General features: G+C 39.8%; 1 protein-coding gene and 1 pseudogene across 1 annotated transcript in view; both read left to right on the top strand.

The window, feature by feature from the left end:
• Positions 1–2,971, top strand: part of CENPF (centromere protein F, 350/400kDa) — a 62,546-nt gene extending 59,575 nt beyond the window's left edge. Inside the window, exon 18 of the mRNA XM_012638319.1 lies at positions 2,541–2,971. Coding sequence (XP_012493773.1) covers positions 2,541–2,744 — 204 coding nt within the window. The 3' untranslated portion in view covers positions 2,745–2,971. The remainder of the gene's footprint in view (positions 1–2,540) is intronic.
• Positions 2,972–8,050: 5,079 nt separating this feature from the next.
• Positions 8,051–12,942, top strand: LOC105805422 (annotated as a pseudogene).
• The last annotated feature ends 5,840 nt before the right edge of the window (positions 12,943–18,782 follow it).

The following is an 18,782-nucleotide window of genomic DNA, read 5'->3' as shown; positions in this document are numbered from 1 at the left end:
GTCTTTTAGAGGGGAGGCTATAGGAGACTTCATGATTAGGTTTGGACTCTTCAAAACCGAGCCTAGTAATTTTTAGTTTAATTCAGCATTTTCTGAGTTGCCCTATAAAATACTTGCCTCATCTGTTAAGCACATTTCATCAGTTTTAAAAATCTAGAACAAGGTATTATTTCCTAAAGCAGTTGCTTAGAAACTTAGGATCATGAGCTCTACCCTGAGAGACGACTGGCTGAGTTTTGAGAAAGGCAATTCCCTAGGTCATTTAAGAAGACCTTTAGTGACATCTGACAAGTTCAAAGGGGGAACAAATGGGTAAAATGCATGTTGGATGAGGCTCATTCTCGGTTATGTCGCTGGGATGAATGAGCCCAGGAACTCCTAGTTTGCTGGGAATAAGGGAGTCAGTGACTGTAGACTTGACCTCCTGAACCTGGGCTGGGTGGTCAGTGCCAGAGGACCAGCCACTAAACCATAAAGCCCATCGTGAGTGGTGGCGGTGCTGTCAGTTTTAGCCAGTTTAGTTGGGGGCTTGCATTTTTTTCTAGTGAGGTTCATTTCCACTGGGCTCTCTGCATGTTTGCCCTCTGCTCGTTGTGGCTGTAGAACCATTTGTAAGACAACTAGGGTGTGGATGTGCTAGCTTAAGGGATTAAATACTTGGTGAGTTTGACCTTGTCTGGTTGTGGGCCATTCTTAGGCTAACTAACCAAATGAAGGTCAAATCCACAGTTTAAATTGTGATCGCAAACTACAGTTTCCTCAATTCAGTATCAGAGAAGTTGAGTCTAGGGGGAGAAGCCTGGGAGAGTGGACTTTAGCCATTTAATTGGGATTAAGAAAGAGTCTTACGGGCTCAAATTTTCTATTCTCTCTGGGATCTCTCTCTCTCTCTCTCTCCAATGGTGAACCTAAAGATTTGACTCTCTTGCATTTGACAGGTTCAAGGGAAACACTTGTCTTTGGTGTCACTGTTTCTCTTAGATAATAAAAAAAAAGAATAGTACCAGTACAACTCTGTTTTTTTCCTTCCACTTTCCATGGACGGTAATTTTCCACTAAGTCCTGGTCCTTCAAGGCTGTTTCTCCTCAGTGTCCTGCACATAATCTGAGATAGAAGCAGGCTTTCCAGGCATTGATCCGTTGGCCAGATTTCTTATGTTTTCTGTAATGAAAAGTATTTAACTGCCTTTTAGAACCACGTACTTCTATGGAAAGAACATAAATGGGAAAATAACTTCCATTCTTTTGAGACAGAGTCTCACTCTTTTTGCCTGGGCTAGAGTGCCGTGGTGTCAGCCTAGCTCACAGCAACCTCAAACTCCTGGGCTCAGGCGATCCTCCTGCCTCAGCCTTCCAAGTAGGTGGGACTACAGGCATGCGCCACCACGCCCGGATAGTTTTTTTTTTCTATGTATTTTTAGTTGTCCAATTAATTTCTTTCTATTTTTAGTAGAGACGGGGTGTTGCTCTTGCTCAGGCTGGTCTCGAACTCCTGAGCTCAAACAATCCTCCCGCCTTGACCTCCCAGAGTGCTAGGATTACAGGCGTGAGCCACCGCGCCCGGCCCCATTCTCTTTTCTTGCATCAGAAGGAGGTCCCTGGAAGTGAGTTGCTCAAGGAGTATCTGTCACATGGTTATTCTTTCACATCTGTACTGGACAAGGATCCTTGTGTCTGATACACAGGGAGATCTTTTTCTTTTAAAGATCATCTTACTTGAGTCTTTCACTCTTGCCTTTAACTTTGGTTAAGTGAAGCTTTTCTATACTTCTGTTTTCCTGCTCTTCTTTCTCTCTTTGACCCCATATCTGTTTTCACTACTCTATACATCTCAAAAAGTCTGGGACTCACCAGCTACCTCACTCTCTCCTCTACTTAAAGTCTCATATTTCCCGAGACACCTCTTTCTCCTAAAAGGCAGGACATCTGAGAGGGGATTTTTCTTTCTGGACTTTATTGTTAGATTGCTGTCCTGCTGGAATCCAAATTCAATATGGAAACCAACAACACTGTAAGGAGAATGATTAAAACACACGGAACTTGTCCTAGGTCTTTTAATGTTGTACATAAAGCTTCCGCCCTATGAAGGTAGTATTTATTACTCATTTGCATTATTCTTATTTTAAATGACGGCAAATGGAGGCAGATTTGGGTTCTCATTGAAGAATTCACTGAACATTTATCATGTGATCGAGCATGTTGTGGGCCCTGGGGATGTATGGGTAAATAGGGTGATGTCTTTGTCCTCAAAGAGCTTACCTTCTGGCCTGAAAATGTCACGCTTGCCTTGGAAGAGCAAGTCTCTGGCCATCAGAGGTGTCAAAGAAAGTTTGATGACTTGTTGGAAGTCTTGCCTGACAGCCTCCTAACTTCTCTGTTAGGTGGGGGCCTGTTCTCAGCGAAGAAGAAATCTTAATATTGTGCCCAACTCCTAGAGAAGAAGAACTTAACTTAAACCTTGGTGGCATAGTGCTTTATTTTTTTATGCTGTAGAAATGTGAATGGGATTTAAACCTCGAACAAATACGTTTGTGTTGCAGGTCAAGGTTGCTCAGCACAGCCCAGTGGATTCAGGTGCTGCCTTCCGGGAACCCAGTGCAAAATCTCTCTCAGTCCACAATCTTCCCGAGAGAGGCTCAGCTGACAGCCCCAGAGAGGGCCTGCGAGCCAAGCGAGGCCGACTGGCCGCCAGCCCAGAAGCCGGAGCCGAGCCCAAGGGCAATGAGAACTGTAGGGTCCAGTGAAGACACCTGTGTGTCAGCACCCCAAGGAATAGTTGAGCAGATAACAGTGGGGAGAAAACGATTCCTTGTAAATAAAAATATATTGTACTCTTTAGATCTTCCATGTGTAAGTACTGAAAACGTTTGGAAGCACTGGTCATTGATTCAGCATTGATATTCCTCTGCCGCGCTGTAAATAGTACTGTGTAAACCTTTTTGTTAATAAGTTACAATTAAATGGCAAGCACTACCTAACGACCTCTGTATGTCGATTTCACACGGGGACAAAAAAAAAGCAAAACCTATTTTATATTTCTAATTAACTGCTCCCAGGAAAAGGTAAACTTTTGCTTTATGATGTTTCCTATCTATCGTGTTAGGCATGAAATAGATTTAGATCAGGAATTTCTTTGAGCTGAGTAAAATGAAGCGAACTTCCTGTGTTGTATGTTTTTGAGGAAAACATGCGCACATATACATATGTAGGTGTGTTTCTCTTTCTCTTCCAGTGTGTTTTATAAATCCTTGCATATATAACCTGTACATACGTGTATGTGGGAGTAGTGGAGAGGTCTGGTTGTAGGCTTCTTAGAGGTTTGGTATACCTTGTTTTCTGTCATTGTGCTTTTTTCTTTTTTTAAGACCAATTTCTTAACAATTCTTTGGTATGCATTCTCCTATCTGGTGGTAGAGTATTAAAATATGGCCTTTGTTTTCTAATAAAAAAATCACCTTTGTTTTCTGTAAAAATGCTGTCTAAATATAAAGGTATCATGAATATTGGTACCATTTGTGGCTAACTACAACAACCTCTTATAAATGTAAAAATAGTCGAATAAATGATATAGATCTTTAAACAAATGATGCTGGTATATTTAATGAACATATTCAGTTATATTAAAAGACACAATTTAGAATGTGGGTCATAAGGATTATATGGGAATATGCTATGTCCAGCCCAGGGCCTAGTACATTGTGTAAACCCATTAAATCACATCAGCAAGGATATACGTATATGGTATTTTCCAGCTCACTCATTGATGATACAGTTTTGAAAATATGCAGGCATTCTGAGCCATATCAGATCCAAAAACATGTGAATAAGCCCGTGGGTCCTTGAATCAGGGTAAAAACGTTTTTCAGGACATGAGCTAGTAAAAGATAATTTGTTCTTGGCTTTCAGTGCAGATTGATACACAAACTTTGACAAACATCATCATTTATATTTTAAAATCGTCCTTTGTGAGGTGGTCTCAGTTGTTGGATAATGCTTCAATAATATTAAGCTACTTAGTATTCATCTACTGAAAGTGATACCCTGACTTTCCTCATTTCTTTCGTTGCTCGGGGTCGTGGTCTGGAGCAATATCCGTACCATAAATCATCCCGAGGCTGCCATGTGCTCAAGGGCATGACCCGCAGTAGACGTCGTTGGGATCCGGCCATCAGCTTTGTTGGCTGTCTCTAGTGATCGGAAGATTCCACTCAGTAGGCCTTGCTGGGTACTTTCTTGCATCCTTGAAAGCATCTCCATCTTTTCCTAGGTACGCTGTAGCTACTGCTTTTGTTACATGGGATACTTCCATTTTTATAATCATAGCGAATTATTCAAAATCTTATAAATAGACAGCCAGGATATTTAATATTTTTTCTTTGAACTAACAACACTCTTCTATGAGCTGAGCTGTATATGGGATGAAAAGTAAAAATGCTACAGTCTCAACTCTCATGTACCTTATAAACCAGTCGAGTCATAAATAAGATCCCAGTGGACTCGAGTCATAAATAAGATCCCAGTGGACAACGCATATGGGAAAATGGACCAAGTCCGGAGATCTGGGAATCAGATTCTCATCCGTACGATGAGGGGCTTGGTTGAAATGATTCTTTTGCATTGAATGTTCTGTGGAAATTGAAATGGCCCTTTGTGTTGATGGAGTTGTCCACAGTCCAAAGGAATTGCATCTTCAATAAGAAGGGGATAAAAACCAACATTTAAATGTAGCCTGATTTCTTAAGTGTCACCTTTCCACTCACCCCCTAACTTACCTTCCTTGAGATTTATTTGTGATTTTTCTCGTTTGATCCCAGTTTATTTATTTTGTTGGAACTATGAAATATTCACCGGTTTGTTTGCACCTGGAAAGAAGTCAGGGCACTTCTTCCTAGGGGTCCCTAACTCTAGGGGTGTGGAGGAGGGTGCAAACTTTCACTTTCTAACTCGTTTGATTCTGCAAAGGCTTCTAACTACTCTTACTGTGGCTCAGAACACTGATTGTTATTTTAGAGTTCCCAAGTTCTTCCACAATCATTCAGGTTATGGCAGTGTGCCATGGAAGGAATTTAAGTAGGAAATAAACCATGATCAATTATTGTAGGCCATAGGTTTATTGCACCAGAGTCAGAAGTTGCTGTGATCATTGGCATGTTTTTCACATTTCTCTTCTGTGGTTGAGAAGGGGGATATAATTATTTGTTGAAGAGGACATTAAGTACCTAAAATTGGTAACTGCCACTTGGTAGCTGAGAAAGGTTGAGTTATGCTCCCTCCACTTCTATCCATGTAATCTGCTTTCCCTTCGGTGGAAGGGGATTTATACCAGATTACTGACTAGGTTACTGAAGAGAGAATCAAATCGTGTGCTTCAGAAGAGCCTGGCCATTCTCATTGAGGACCTGAAGCTGGCATCCTTTTCCCAGGCATCTAACGCCACTACTCACCTGAGCTCAACTACTTAAAACACTGGATAGAAAATCACATACATTTTACAACATATTTTCACATTTGCTCAAACCTTACACCTTTGTGATGTAGACATTAGAATTTCCATTTTCTTGCCTGAGATTAAGACACAGGTAGAACTTCTGACTCATAGGTCTCGGGAGAGACTTTGTTTAATAACATCCCGTGCCTCCCAACAACATTTTAAAATGAAGATTATTCTTATCGAATGAAAAAGATGTAATAGGCTCAGAGAGTTGAAGTATTTGGCTCAAGAAGTAGCAGAGTTGAGTTTCAGCCTCAACTTTGTGAATACAGAGCCTGTTCTCTTTCTTGTTTGTCCTGTTGTCTCTCTAGAAGCAGGCTTTTCCAGAATAATTCTGATAGTACAAATATTCACATTATATTAAGTACCTTTTCCATGTTCTATGTGCAATGAAGATATTCTTAAGTCTAGGATGATTGCATCTGACCTGTGTTACCTTACATTGAATTTTCCAAAAATATGCAATGAGACTAACTGTAAATTTCAACTTCTAAAAATTGTAACTACTAACTTAATGCATAAGTGTTATTTACTTAAATAAAGGTAAAGCCTTTTAAACAGTATGTTTTGGAAAACCATGTAAAATCTAAAGATCTGTAAGGCTTTGAATACAAAAGTTTAGTATAATGTAGACATTGAAAGTGAAAGTGTCAGAATGCCTGGACTCCCCATATGACTTTGGGCAAATTACCAATTCTTTGTGCTTCAGTTTCCTCATCAGTAAAATTGGATATAATAGTAATACCTCTTGGAGTTGCCATGATTAAATTAGTTCTTTGCTTAATACTTTACACTTATGATTTTGCACTCCATAAAGTGTTGGTTATTCTGTACAGAGATAATTACACAGATAATTTTAAATACTATTATAGCAGCTTAAAATTGTTAGATAAATCTGTTCATCTAACATAATACATTAATTTCAGATCAAATTCTGTCCTATGAAATTCTCACCAATCTCAATACCCCTGATGCTTATTTTGCAAATGAGTTTAATCACTATAGATTTGTACATGTCATTCAATTATTGATCTTGCAAGTGAACCATTCTCTGTTTTTGTTTTTTGTTTGTTTGGCTCATTAAGAATATCCAAAGAAAACAATTACTGCAATTTTATTTACAAATGGGTTGTGCTTCAGGAGTTCACATATAAATTGGTTGTTTGGAACTCGGAGTACATTTCCTTATAAAAACGACATTGCAAATTGTGCCTTAAATTCAAGCCCAGAAAGCCAATTTAGCTCATAGTATGTTAAAATGGCAGTTAGGTTTGATTCAACCATACGCAACCTCCATTCACAGCATTGTTTTCTCTGGAAAAATATATTTTAAGAATGGGGTTGCCAGACACTCATTTTTCTACCCCTCAACCATCTTTCCAATGTGTCCCACTCTTCCCTTCCCATTTTGTGATACTGGACAGGAATTGTCCAGTGGTCTCAGGACAGGGACGTGGGGATGTAGATTCCTGCCTGCCGAATTTCTAGAGCAGTGGCTGCTCCCAGTCTGAAAGGGAAAGTGATGGTTTTTATGTTGGTTCTGATGCTGCAGGCAAGGTCAGTTTTGTGTACTGTTGGTGTATTTGTGTGTGTAAATTTGAGAGGGTTGTTTAATTCATATTTTAGAAAATCACAAGGAAACACACATGTCCCCAAGCTTCGTGCATTTTTGTTGACTCCCAGATTGAGTTCCAGGTCACAAAATTCCCACCGGCCTTCGTCCTCTTGACTCAATGACTGTGGCAGATGAATAAGATTACTATAGTTTGTTATTCCTCCTCCTCTAGGACAGCTCGAGGATGACCAGAGGGTAACGTATAAAAACACTGTATTTGCCAAACCAAATGCTTGCTGTTTCAAATGCTTTATCTCATTTGTTATTTAATAATCTTGTGTAGTGGGTCCTATTTTGCCATTCAAGAAGAGACCCAAAGAGGTCATTAAGTTTGTGACAAAACAAAACTCAGGGCTCTACTCTTGATCCCCTAGTCCAAACCTCTTCCTATATTACCGTATACCTCCCCAGAAGAGACTAAAGGGATTCAGTTGCCTAAGAGGCCAACTACCAGCCTGGTGGGTCCTTTTTAGAATCCCATTCTGAACCCAACGGAGGAAGTTTCCTTCTGTTAGGGCTCAGGACAACTCTGCACCTAAGGAAATCTGCTTTATTTAGCTTCATTTAACCTTTTGATGTAGTTGAGGATTTGGCATCCAGGTTCCCAGCCAAAATGACACTGTTGTAATAATAGGGAATTTTACTTCTCCCACTTTTGTTTTCCCCAACGCTGCTTTTGCAAGGAGGTGAAAAAATGAGCACCTTTCTACAGTTACAGACTTTCTAGTGAAACATTGGGATATTTTTGAGTTTTAGATGTGAACAGATCCACGTGGTGTTGAAATCACAGCTGTGTTATCTAACCAAGCATTTGCTGGCTGTGTGCCCACTCCCTCCTGGGGGACCTTGGCTCCTTGGGGCGTCCACATGAGGGTGTTATTTGTCCTGGATGCCCTCTGCTTGTTTTAGTAGTCATTTTCTTGGTCTTAGGCCAGCAGAGGGTCATGAGGGTGCCCCGTGTTAGCCCACCATGCTTTGTTCCTTCTGCACTGTACATTGAACACCTACACAGTGGCATGGTGGTCACTTTTCGTGGAACCATAAACATGTGGGGAAGGAAAGAAGAGCCCTTGCTCCGATTTGTAAACAGGTGCAGTGTAGTGAGTGTGGAGACCATTTTCCCTCTTGAACAGCCAAGATTCAAGCATATCGGTGAGCTACATCTCGGCTCTGCCCAATTAGTTTCTTCGGAGCTTGAACATTCAACCTATGAGACAATCAGAGGCTCCCTAGATGTGGAAACACCAGATGTTCATGGATTTGCATATAACCTATTTTAATGGCAGGGCAAATAAATGGAGGATACCCATCATTCTTAAAATTTAAAACAAGTTCTTTTTGAGAGGAGTTGTTGCAAATTCCACCTACCAATCTGTTGTTACGAAAACCAGAAGTCCAAATTAGCATCCTAAATCTTATTCCAATATGCATAACAAAATTAGATTACTCTCCCCCTTGAGGTTGTCATAAACTCATTTAAGAAGTGAGTATGTTGGTTTGGAAGTGTCTTACATTGATTTCTCAAATCTGGCGTAGATTCTAGTCAATGAAGAGATGTTCTTTCAAAACAAGTACAGCCATTTTTTTTTTTAATGATCCTCAGACAGAATTTTTTTTCTTGTTACTGTGGCAGAGGTGGTGGTTGCCTATCCAACTGTCACTTCCACTTTCTTTCTTGTCAACAGAATCCCATTTTTGTTCACATGTTGGGCAGCAATTTGCTCAGGGAATACGGACCCCTCCCCAGGGAAGGAAGCATAATTAGAATAAGCCAATTATGGTCATCTATTACCTTTTGCCAGTGATTAGTTATGATGACCACCCTGCAGTAACCAATGCTGAGACCAGAAATGAGGCATTTTCCAAGACACTGAGGGATGCCAGTTCAGAAAGATGAAAGAGACTGAGTCCTTGATAACCTTGTTAAGCTTCTTGAGCCAACCTTGGACTTGCCATGTTAGAAAACTAAACAGCATTGTTTAAAGCAACTTCCAGTAGGCAATTCTGTTACTTCACCCACAAGCTTCCTGATATAATTGCAAAGCCTGCTTTCAGATATTTTTTTCTGTTAGTTAACACTTATTTTCTTTACACTTTCTTTGAATTTGGCCTGCTGCTGAGAAAGCAAGAGAGCACTTTAAAACTCAGTTGCTTAAGGATCTTCCTTTCTCCAGGTCTGTCATAAAAAGCAATTATGCTTAGTTTGATACAGGGCACCTATCTGAAACTTATTTTTAGCCTATGAAATGGACTGAATTATACAGGGAAATACAAGAAGAAAGTACCTAATTTTCTAATGCCTCTTGATTCAAATCTTTAAAGTGATTCATTATTCTGCCTATTGTGATTTTCCTAAACATCATATAATTTAAATTATAATCACCAAAAAACCCAAATCGAATGACTTTTGGAGCGTCCATAACTTCTCTTATAACAATATTGTTTAATGACCTAGGTTTTCTTCATCACTTTGAAGATGAAGAAATTGAGATCCTGAAAGGGAAATGGTTTTCTCTACATCCCACGCTATGTCCTAAAACCTAGATTTCAGCTACCCAGAATATTGCTTTTAAAAAAATAAAGCATGTGGCCAGTTAACGTGAATAATTATTTGCTCATTTCTTTCCTAGAAATGATCACTCATGGCATTGGAAAGAGTAATAAATTTGAACCATATCAAGATCTTGAGTTCTGTGCAGATAAACTATCCATCCATTCTGCCCTGCCTTAAAGACCAGGGATAGTACTATTAAAGCCAGTAGGGAAAGCATGATTAGGGTACCAGCTAAGAGAGATGTATGTGTGCACATGTTAATGAGATAGTCACGGAGACCAACACAGAGCACCAACACCCAGTGTTACTGGTGGCAAAATCACAGAACCTTTCTAATTCCCTCCCCCAACTAAATAAGCCCACATTAAAAGCCAGCCTATGTATGTCGCCCAGGGCTTCTTGATAAAGAGCTCTGAAACATGGCAGTGTATGCCTTTTACAGAGTTTGGACTTAAAAAAAGGTTTTTTTTAATATCCTCAGAATATCTTGACAGAATTTTAAGATCTCCTCTTTTCTTCCCCCAGACTCCTTCCCTTTATACATACAATTTATTTGAATTAGAATCAATTTAGGAAAACTAGAGCAAAATCAGAGGATGAATATTGACCTTTCCAAATAATTCCTTAGCGTTCCCTGCCCTATTACTTTGGAAACAATTAACGACGTGACAGAAGGACTGGATTTTGGAGAGAGGGTCACACTCTCCTGAAGATCAAGTAGAAATACAGGTGAAGCATCTGCAATGGCCATTGGAAAAGCAAAGTTATCTTTTAAGTGCATATGTACGCATACACACATGTATAGTCAATACAATTCTCAATGGAGAATTTGGAAAATGGAAAGAAAAATATTGTTCGTAAGCCCACTGTAACTCGAAAATTTGTGTTTTTATCTGCAATAGAGATGTTGAGCACATATTTCTTCTCGTGTAACTTTTCATGACACATCTGTGGAGAAAAAGTATTCACCACGCAGCCTATTGAGACAGCTGTTTACCAGGGTTTCCTCTGCACTCTGTGCTTTGTTTATTGCTACCTTCTTTTTATGTTTGAAAAAGAGAAGCATTTTGGAGAAGTCTTGTTTTCTTGTTTTATATATTAAATTCCCACTTTGACTGGCTCCTATTCTCCAAAATGAAATAAAAACAAATAAAGTAAATAAGCGCGGGAGCTGTTTAAGATTGGTCAGCTTAGGTAACATGTCCATTTCACGAGTAATTGATAAAGAACGTGCTGTGAATGGTGATGGGTCAGGAAGAGCTGAGCGATGTTCAGTGAGGGAAAAAACAAGATTGGAGGAGGAGGCACAGTGTTGGGAGGAAGGAATGCAAGGATGGGGTTGGGACCTTGATCCCAATGGAGATAGACCTATCCCAAACAGAGGGGCATTTGCTCTATTATGGATTCAGCTTAAGAACTGGAATTTCAGTTGTCTTAGCAAATTCTGGGCTGAGGAAGGACCCTGGACCTCAATCTCATAGCTCTTCCCTATGAAGGCCCTTATTTTACCACGACGAGCTCTTGGAGGCCACTACATTGCTCTTCTCGGCATTTTACTCACTCCCACCTATTTTCCAGGAACAGGCAAAAAGCCTCTGCTTATTTAAAAAATCTAGCTTTGAACTGAAAATCAGATGAATCCAACCCCAACTCTAATTTAATCAATAGCCTTAGCTTCTGCCACCGCATGTTTGACCAGAGATACTTTCCAGTACTGACCCGATAGTCTGTGTTCCTCCTCCCTAGTCCTGCTTAATTTTCTAAAAGAAGTTTCTCTCTTACCCTCTTCACTCAGTCTTCATTCTGTTCAATCTCCCATAGGCTGGGAGACAATTAGGAGGAAAATCAGATGTAGATAATTCCCCCAATGATTGAGAAAAGTGACTTTTAATCACACAAAAATAGAATTTATTACTTCTGTCTTTGACCTCCAATGGCTTCCTCTTTTGATCTCCCTATTTCCATCAATTGTATCACTCCTATGCTACTTTTCTTTTTAAATAACCAAGACTGATGTACTTGAACCTCTGCTACTTTTCTGGGGGGAATTCCTCTGAATTACTTTTGATTTCACTCTTCCACACCCCCCCTCCCAAAATGCTTTATAATTATATAATACCTTATTTAAATGGTCAAAGACATATTTTGTTGTAAAAGCTTATGTCAGTGGCTGCTAGTGTTGCCAGTATTCATTCTTCTTCATTCCTTCTTTATTTTTTTGGTTTAACAGAACCCCAATTTTGAGCTGAGTACATCGTTGCCTTTATTAAAATTATCGTTCAGCCTCCTTTGCAGATAGGAGGAGATAGGGTCATGTGATTAAGTTCTGACCAATAATATATAAGCAAAAATGTCATGTGGGACTTCTGGGAAATCTCAATAAGGAGAGGTGACATGGCTTTCTGCTCTTTGTCATCTATTCTGCTTCTAAAATATGGACATGGTGGCTAGAACTCCTTGGACTAGGAGAAAGAGAGCTTCCCCCTATGTATGGGAGAGCAGAGAACTGGAAAGCGCATGAGTGACTTTGTGGTGCCCTGGGCTAAAACTCTCGACTGAATTTTGATCTTCTCATGGTCCTCGAGGATGCTGTGCCAATCTGGTGTTCATTGCTAGCCCTGGTTGTGGAAGGCGACAGTGGTCATGGCAATGTTTGAGAGTGAACACGGGAAAGTTGCTTGAGGGTATCAAAAGGTGCAATCCTGAGAACCTGGCCAGCCTGGAGTGCTACATGGAAATGCAGGCCAAGGAGAATGCCTGCGATCTGGAAGCCAACCTAGCTGTCTTGGAGCTGTACTGGTTCAATCCACTCGTCTTTCAGACCACGGTCACTGCCCAGACCCCACTGAAGGCCCTCACTAACCTGTCCCACACTGGTTTCACCCTTTGCAAATGCATGATCCACCAGGCACATCAAGAAGAGCAGCTGATCCAACAGATTTTGTACCTCGGGGACCTGCTGAAGACCTGCCACTTCCAGGCCTTCTGGTAAGCCGGGGATGAAAACATGAACCTCTTGGAAGGTACAACTGGCTTTGAGGACTCTGTCCAAAAGTGTATCTGCCATGGGTACCACTTATCAGCACATTGGCCGCTGGCTGCTGGCTGGGATGGCTGCTGATCTGACCGACAGCCTGCTGAAGGTGTGGAGGAGTGAATGGAGCACTGACGAGTCCGGGCAAATCTTCATCTGTGGCCTGGGAGAGAGCACTAAGCCCAAAGAACATTGTGGAGAAGATCGATTTTGACAGTGTGTCCAGCATCATGGCCTCCTCCCGGTAACTGCAGGTGTTTAATAAAGATTTGTTGACTTAAAAAAATTTTCTATCTTGTTTGAAGACGATTTTGTTTTATTTTAAGAAGCCAAAACTAATCTTCATTACTACAAAGATTTATAATTCGTTTAAGTGACGCTGAAAACGAAAATCCTCAGGTGATTGCAGTAGTCACCTGTGAGCGTCACTCTTCTGACAAGAAAGCCAGTGGCAGAGAAGGCAAGTTTCACAGAGAAGGTGGACTCTGGTATTTTCTGTGCACTCCATTTGCCCCTCCCCAAGAAATTCCTCTCAGTTTATTCCCTGAAGTCTGGAGGGTAGAGCCATCCAGGAATTGGCTCTTGTGTCAGCAGGGAGGGAGTGGCTCAGCTATCAAGGCTGCCTGAATGTGACATTTGGGTCCTGCTGCTCTGCGGGTCTCTGCTCTGCTCCCTATTATTTTCCCTTCGCCTCGGCCTGGACCTGTGACTCATCTGTTCCCGGCCAGCCTGGCTTCTTTCTGTGAATCCCAAGTCTGGCTTTGACTGTCTACCAAAAAAAAAAACAAAAAAAAAACAACTGACAAAAGACAGAGCTTTTTCTAATTACAAAATATACCCATTGTAGGCAAATTAGAAAATATTTTTAAAAATACAAAAGTAAAAGAACTCACCCATCATTCTGACAGTTATGACTCAAAAACCTTCATTCTACATATTGACATTTCAAATATCATGAATGTTCCTTTTATTTTTTATTGTGGAAGTAATGAATGTTGACCAGAGAGAACTGGAGAAATACAGAACGATAAACAACAAAAAAAGTCATCTCATCACCCATCATTAAGAGATGGCCTGCTCTTTCCCTCCACCCGCCCCCCCCCCTCCTAAATGGCATTTCCATCCACTCTGTGTCTTAAGTCGGGAACCTGGGAGACATCATTGGCTTCTCTCTCTGCCTTATACCCTGCATATAATCAATCGTCAAGAACTATTGATTCTGCCCTCTAAAAATCTCCTTACTTTGTTTACTTCTTTCCATGTCCATGGATACCACCCTCTTCCAAGCCACCTCGATTGCTCTCTGCACCAGCTTCCTAACGGGTCTTCCTGCACCCCTTGGCTTGCTGCCATCTTGCATGACACCCCCCACGCCCCACCTGCAACTAGCCCCATCCTCTCTTTTTCTTTCTCTTCTTTTTCCTTCTCCTCTCTGGCACAATACTGGCTTATACTTAGTCCAAGACTCATGTATACCTGGTGGCAGTTACTTGAGTTGCAGGCAAGCTGTCTACCTTCCAGTCTGTCAAACACAGTAGGCATCCTTACTTGTGTTACTCATTGCCTATTCATCATGCACTGCCTTAAATTTTTATTTCTTATTCTATCATGTCCACTGTCCTTAAATAGAATATACCCTAAAATTCTTTGTAGACTTGGTAATCCCCAGCACAAGCCCTGCATAAAGAAAGCTTTCATAAGTAGTTGTTAATCAATCTGTAGCTGAATGATTAATTGAAAAAAACTGAACTATCATTGCTCAAAGTCTGCATATAGATTTTTTTTTCCAATTGTAAAATCAAGAATTTAATTGTGGTCTTTTTAGATTTTTATAAAAAAAAGAAAACTCCAGAGTTAAACCAGTTTCATTTTTAAAGCTGCCGTAGCCATGATCACCTCTCAAAGCATTGTATTTCACTAAACTTTAGAACAAACATTCACTCCAACCAAATTACATGGTTTATGCTTTCCTAATCCACCCATTCCTGTTCCTGCTTCCGAACTATTTCCACCATTCCTTGGACTCCTTCCTGATCCCAAGTCCTAACTCCAATGCCCGGTATGTAAACCTCACTTTTTCTGCAGTCTTCTCTGACCGCTTCCTGGGATGATGTGGTGACCTCTCTTTGGTCACGACTTCAAACACAACACTATAACAGATGCTATAATATAATTGTATGTATATTCCTACCTCCTCATCTGAATTTGAAGACTCTTTGGGGGTAGTAGGATGTCCTGTACTTTTTTATACTCCCAGTTCAAGTACAAGGCTCAGCCTATAAATGCTTATGGATGATTAGTACCTGGATTAAAATTGCCTTCTCCCTTTTACCAGGACAAAAGAAGGGTGAGAAATTGACACAGATGTACTGACTTTTCAGCTTCAGCCCCAGCTGGTAGGAAGAGCTACCTTTCTGGGTTTTTGTTAAGGCCAAACCAAATATATCTTAATAAACAACAAGATCTTTTCCTACAGCTGTTTCAACTGATGGATTGGGAGAACATCTCACAGAAAATTCTCACATGATTAATTTCTGTCCCAGAATCCACGGAGCTATTCTCCTTATCCAAGGGAATGGTACACAGAAAACCATTTCCCTTCTACTCGTTTGGTAACTATTTACTTGCCATCCGGTACGACTATTTAACAATTCTCACTTTTTCTTTGAGATAAATCGAGGTGGTATATAGCTCAAGGATCTCATCACAGAAAGGTCAAGAAATTGAAGCCCAGGAGGTTTGCATGTACTTTATGTTTTCTCTTTTAATAAGATTACCTTATATGACTCTACAAGTACCATAGGACCTAATGTATCCATTCCTCATAAATTTGGAATTTGTGAAAATGTCTTATACACCCTAGATGGATTACCGCCTGATTTTGCATTATCTAGGAAGAACAAGTTTTCCAAATGAATTTAAAAAGATAAAATCTTAGGAGAAATGTTCAATCTATTTAATTTTTAGAGTTTTTAAATTTTTTTAACATTCTTTAACATTCTTTTAACGTTCTTTTTTAACATTTTTTAACATTCTCTTAAAAGTTTTTTCTTCTTTCATCTATGGTACTTTATAAAAATACCATTTATAAAGATATTTTCTCTCTGCTTCAAACCTACCCTTCTATACTTGCTTTGTGAAAGAAGCCATATTTCTGCTTTGCAATTTGGCTCTTGGCTTTCTCAGTAATTAGGTACTTGTAGGGCATTGGAAAACCAGAATAAGAAGGGGCTAGCTTCTTCCTGTCGGAATCACCCTTATCCCCACTTCTTCTGTCTGCTGGAGAGAAGCTTATTTCAGTAGCAGCACCTGGATTTAGTTTGCAATTTTCCCAACAATCATCAGCCTCATTGCGTTCCCTTTCAAAACCAGTAACAGCGAGGTCCTTTTAAAATTTTTCACCTCTTCCTTTTGTTCCTTTGGCTTTAAGAACATTATAACTGCTTATTGAATCCTTTGAGCTCTTTTTTTGCCTTTTCAGTTCTTCAATACCTCATTAGCAATTCTTTCTATCAAATTTACTGTTTAAGTAACTGGTATCATTTCTGTCTCTCGGACTGTGACTGATACAGATTATGTAGGTTGTCTTTTGTGTTTGGAGGTAATAAAAATATCTTAAATAAATCCTTCAATTCGTATTTTTCACCTTTTCAAAGTTCTACTAAACGTGTTGGAATTAGTGATGTGTCTTAGAAACCATTATTTCCTCTTCTACAATAATCTACTTCTCAGGCTTGATGCTAATACTGTACTTCAAGACTTAAAAAAACCTTAAAGATCTCCATTTCCAGCAAGTGAAAACTGATACTGTTCTGTGTTGTCCTGTCCCCCAGACCCCAGAAAGAAGGGCTGATTTAAAATGATAATATTCAAGTCAGCCACACTCTTGTGACATTTCCACAGCGCAGAAGAGAACAACACAGGGCACTGAGAATCTTCACTCCCAGGAAGCCGGTGAGCCTGGGGCTTTCTTACTCCTGCCAAGGGAAGGAGTAGGCCCGGGGGGGGGGGCAACAGAATTGATTTAAATATTCCTTTCAACATTGCTCAGCATGAGCACGAATGGATTTTAGAGATAGAGGCTTTGGCTTGAAGTTGGCTCTTCTGAGGTCAGAAGAAAATTTCTCCCTTGAGAACTTCTGTGCTCAGAGGTGGTCCTTGTTGCTGGCTACTTCTCCTTCCCTTTCAGAATTTTCCCCTGCATTGTGGGATGGTAATCATTAATTCATTCATTAGTTTAATAGAATTCACTAAGTGAGGTTTATGGCTGAGTTAGGGGAAGAAGAAAATATAATATTTATGAAGTGTCTTCTCTGTCATACAAGAGCTGGGGGCTTTCTTGACAATAATTCTGTGAAGTATCTATTTTTTTCTCTATTTTGCAGATGATGGAACTGAAGCTCATTGAGCTGATTAACATAAAATTACCCCTGCAGTTAATGGTAGACATGTTTTTAAAATATAGGCCTGTTCTTTAAATACCCAATTCTGTCTACTATATCATACTTGTGCATATTGACAGGGAAAAGAATTGGATCTAATAATTTGTAAAATTTCTTTTAGCTAGAAAATTCTTTGGAATACTGAAGAAAACAATGGGCTTTGTCCTAGAGATCCATAATCTAATGGTTCATTCATTTTTCTACATAGATTTTATTTTTTAGAACAGTTTTAGATTTAAAATTGAGAAGCTAATACAAAGAATTCCCACATACCCCACAGCCAGTTTCCCCTATTATGAACATCTTACATTAGTAAGATCTTACATTCGTCAAAATTAATGAACCACTATTGGTGCATTTTTATTAACTAAAATTTATAGTGGATTGAGATTTTCTTAGATTTTACCTAATATCCTTTTTCTGCTACAGTATCCCATGTAGGGTACCATAGCACGTGTAGTTGTCACGGTTCCTTAGGCTCCTCTTGGCAGTGATAGTTTCTCAGATTTTCCTTGCTTTTGATGACTTTGACAATTTGATAGTTTTGAGAAATGTCGGTCAGGTATTTTGTAAGATGCCGTTCCACTGGAATGTGTCTGATGTTTTTCTCATGATTAGACTGGAATTATGGATTTTTGGGGAAGAAGATCACAGAGGTAAAGTGCTGTTTTCGTCACGTTATACCAAAGGTATGTACTACTAACATGATTTATGACTGTTGATGTTGACTCTGATCACCTAGCTAAGGTGGCGTTTGTCAGATTTCTCCATTGCAAAGTGACTACCCCCACCCCTTTCCATAGTTTGCTCTTTGGAAGGAACTCACTGTGTGCAGTCCACACTTAAGGAGTGGGGAGTTTTGCTCTTGCTCCTTGAGGGGCGAGTATCTAAATAAATTATTTTGAATTCTTCTGCATGGGAAATTTGTCTCTTCTTCCCCATTATTAATTTATCCAATCATTTATTTATATTAGTGTGGACTCATGGGTGTTTCTTTCATACTTTAGATTTTATTCCAATACATTTTTTTTTTTTTTGCTTAAATGATTCCAGCTTTGGACATTTGGACATTGGGAGCTCTTTCAGTTGGCTCCTGTGTCCCTTTAATAAACCCCTAGCAATGTGTGGGGTTTTATCTGTTTGTTTGTTTGTTTTTTATTCACTGCAACTACAAATTGCTCCAGGCTCATCTTATGTATTTCCTGCCCCTATTCTAGACTCAGCCATTTCTCTGAGGAGCCTTGGTTTCTTTTATTAAATCGTGGTATTAGAAACCAAGATCTGGGTACTACATGTGCTTGTTGCTATTAGTGTATTGTTTTTTTAGGCCCTCTCAGCTGACAAAGCAAAGAAATATATGCATGTATACTGTGTGTATATTCATATGTATATAAGGATTTCTATATGTAACCCATCCGTATCTATGTTAAGTTAAACATGAGTTCATACAAATGTCCTCAACTCCCACTCATTACCACATGGATGGTTCTGGCTTCCTCCCCTCACTCATGTGGAACCTCCTACTCCAAGAGGCAAAAACCTGGTTCCCACCATCTGCCATTTGTTTACTTAAATGTTTACTTCCAGTATATATGTACAGCAGTATCAGAATAGCTAACCCATACCCCCTTGGGAAATAATTGTGT

The sequence above is a fragment of the Propithecus coquereli genome, unplaced genomic scaffold (genome assembly GCF_000956105.1).
Source record: "Propithecus coquereli isolate 6110/MARCELLA unplaced genomic scaffold, Pcoq_1.0 Scaffold129, whole genome shotgun sequence".
NCBI classification, from domain to species: domain Eukaryota; kingdom Metazoa; phylum Chordata; class Mammalia; order Primates; family Indriidae; genus Propithecus; species Propithecus coquereli.
The sequence above is the reverse complement of the archived record's forward strand: the minus strand, read 5'-3'. Positions and strand labels throughout refer to the sequence as shown.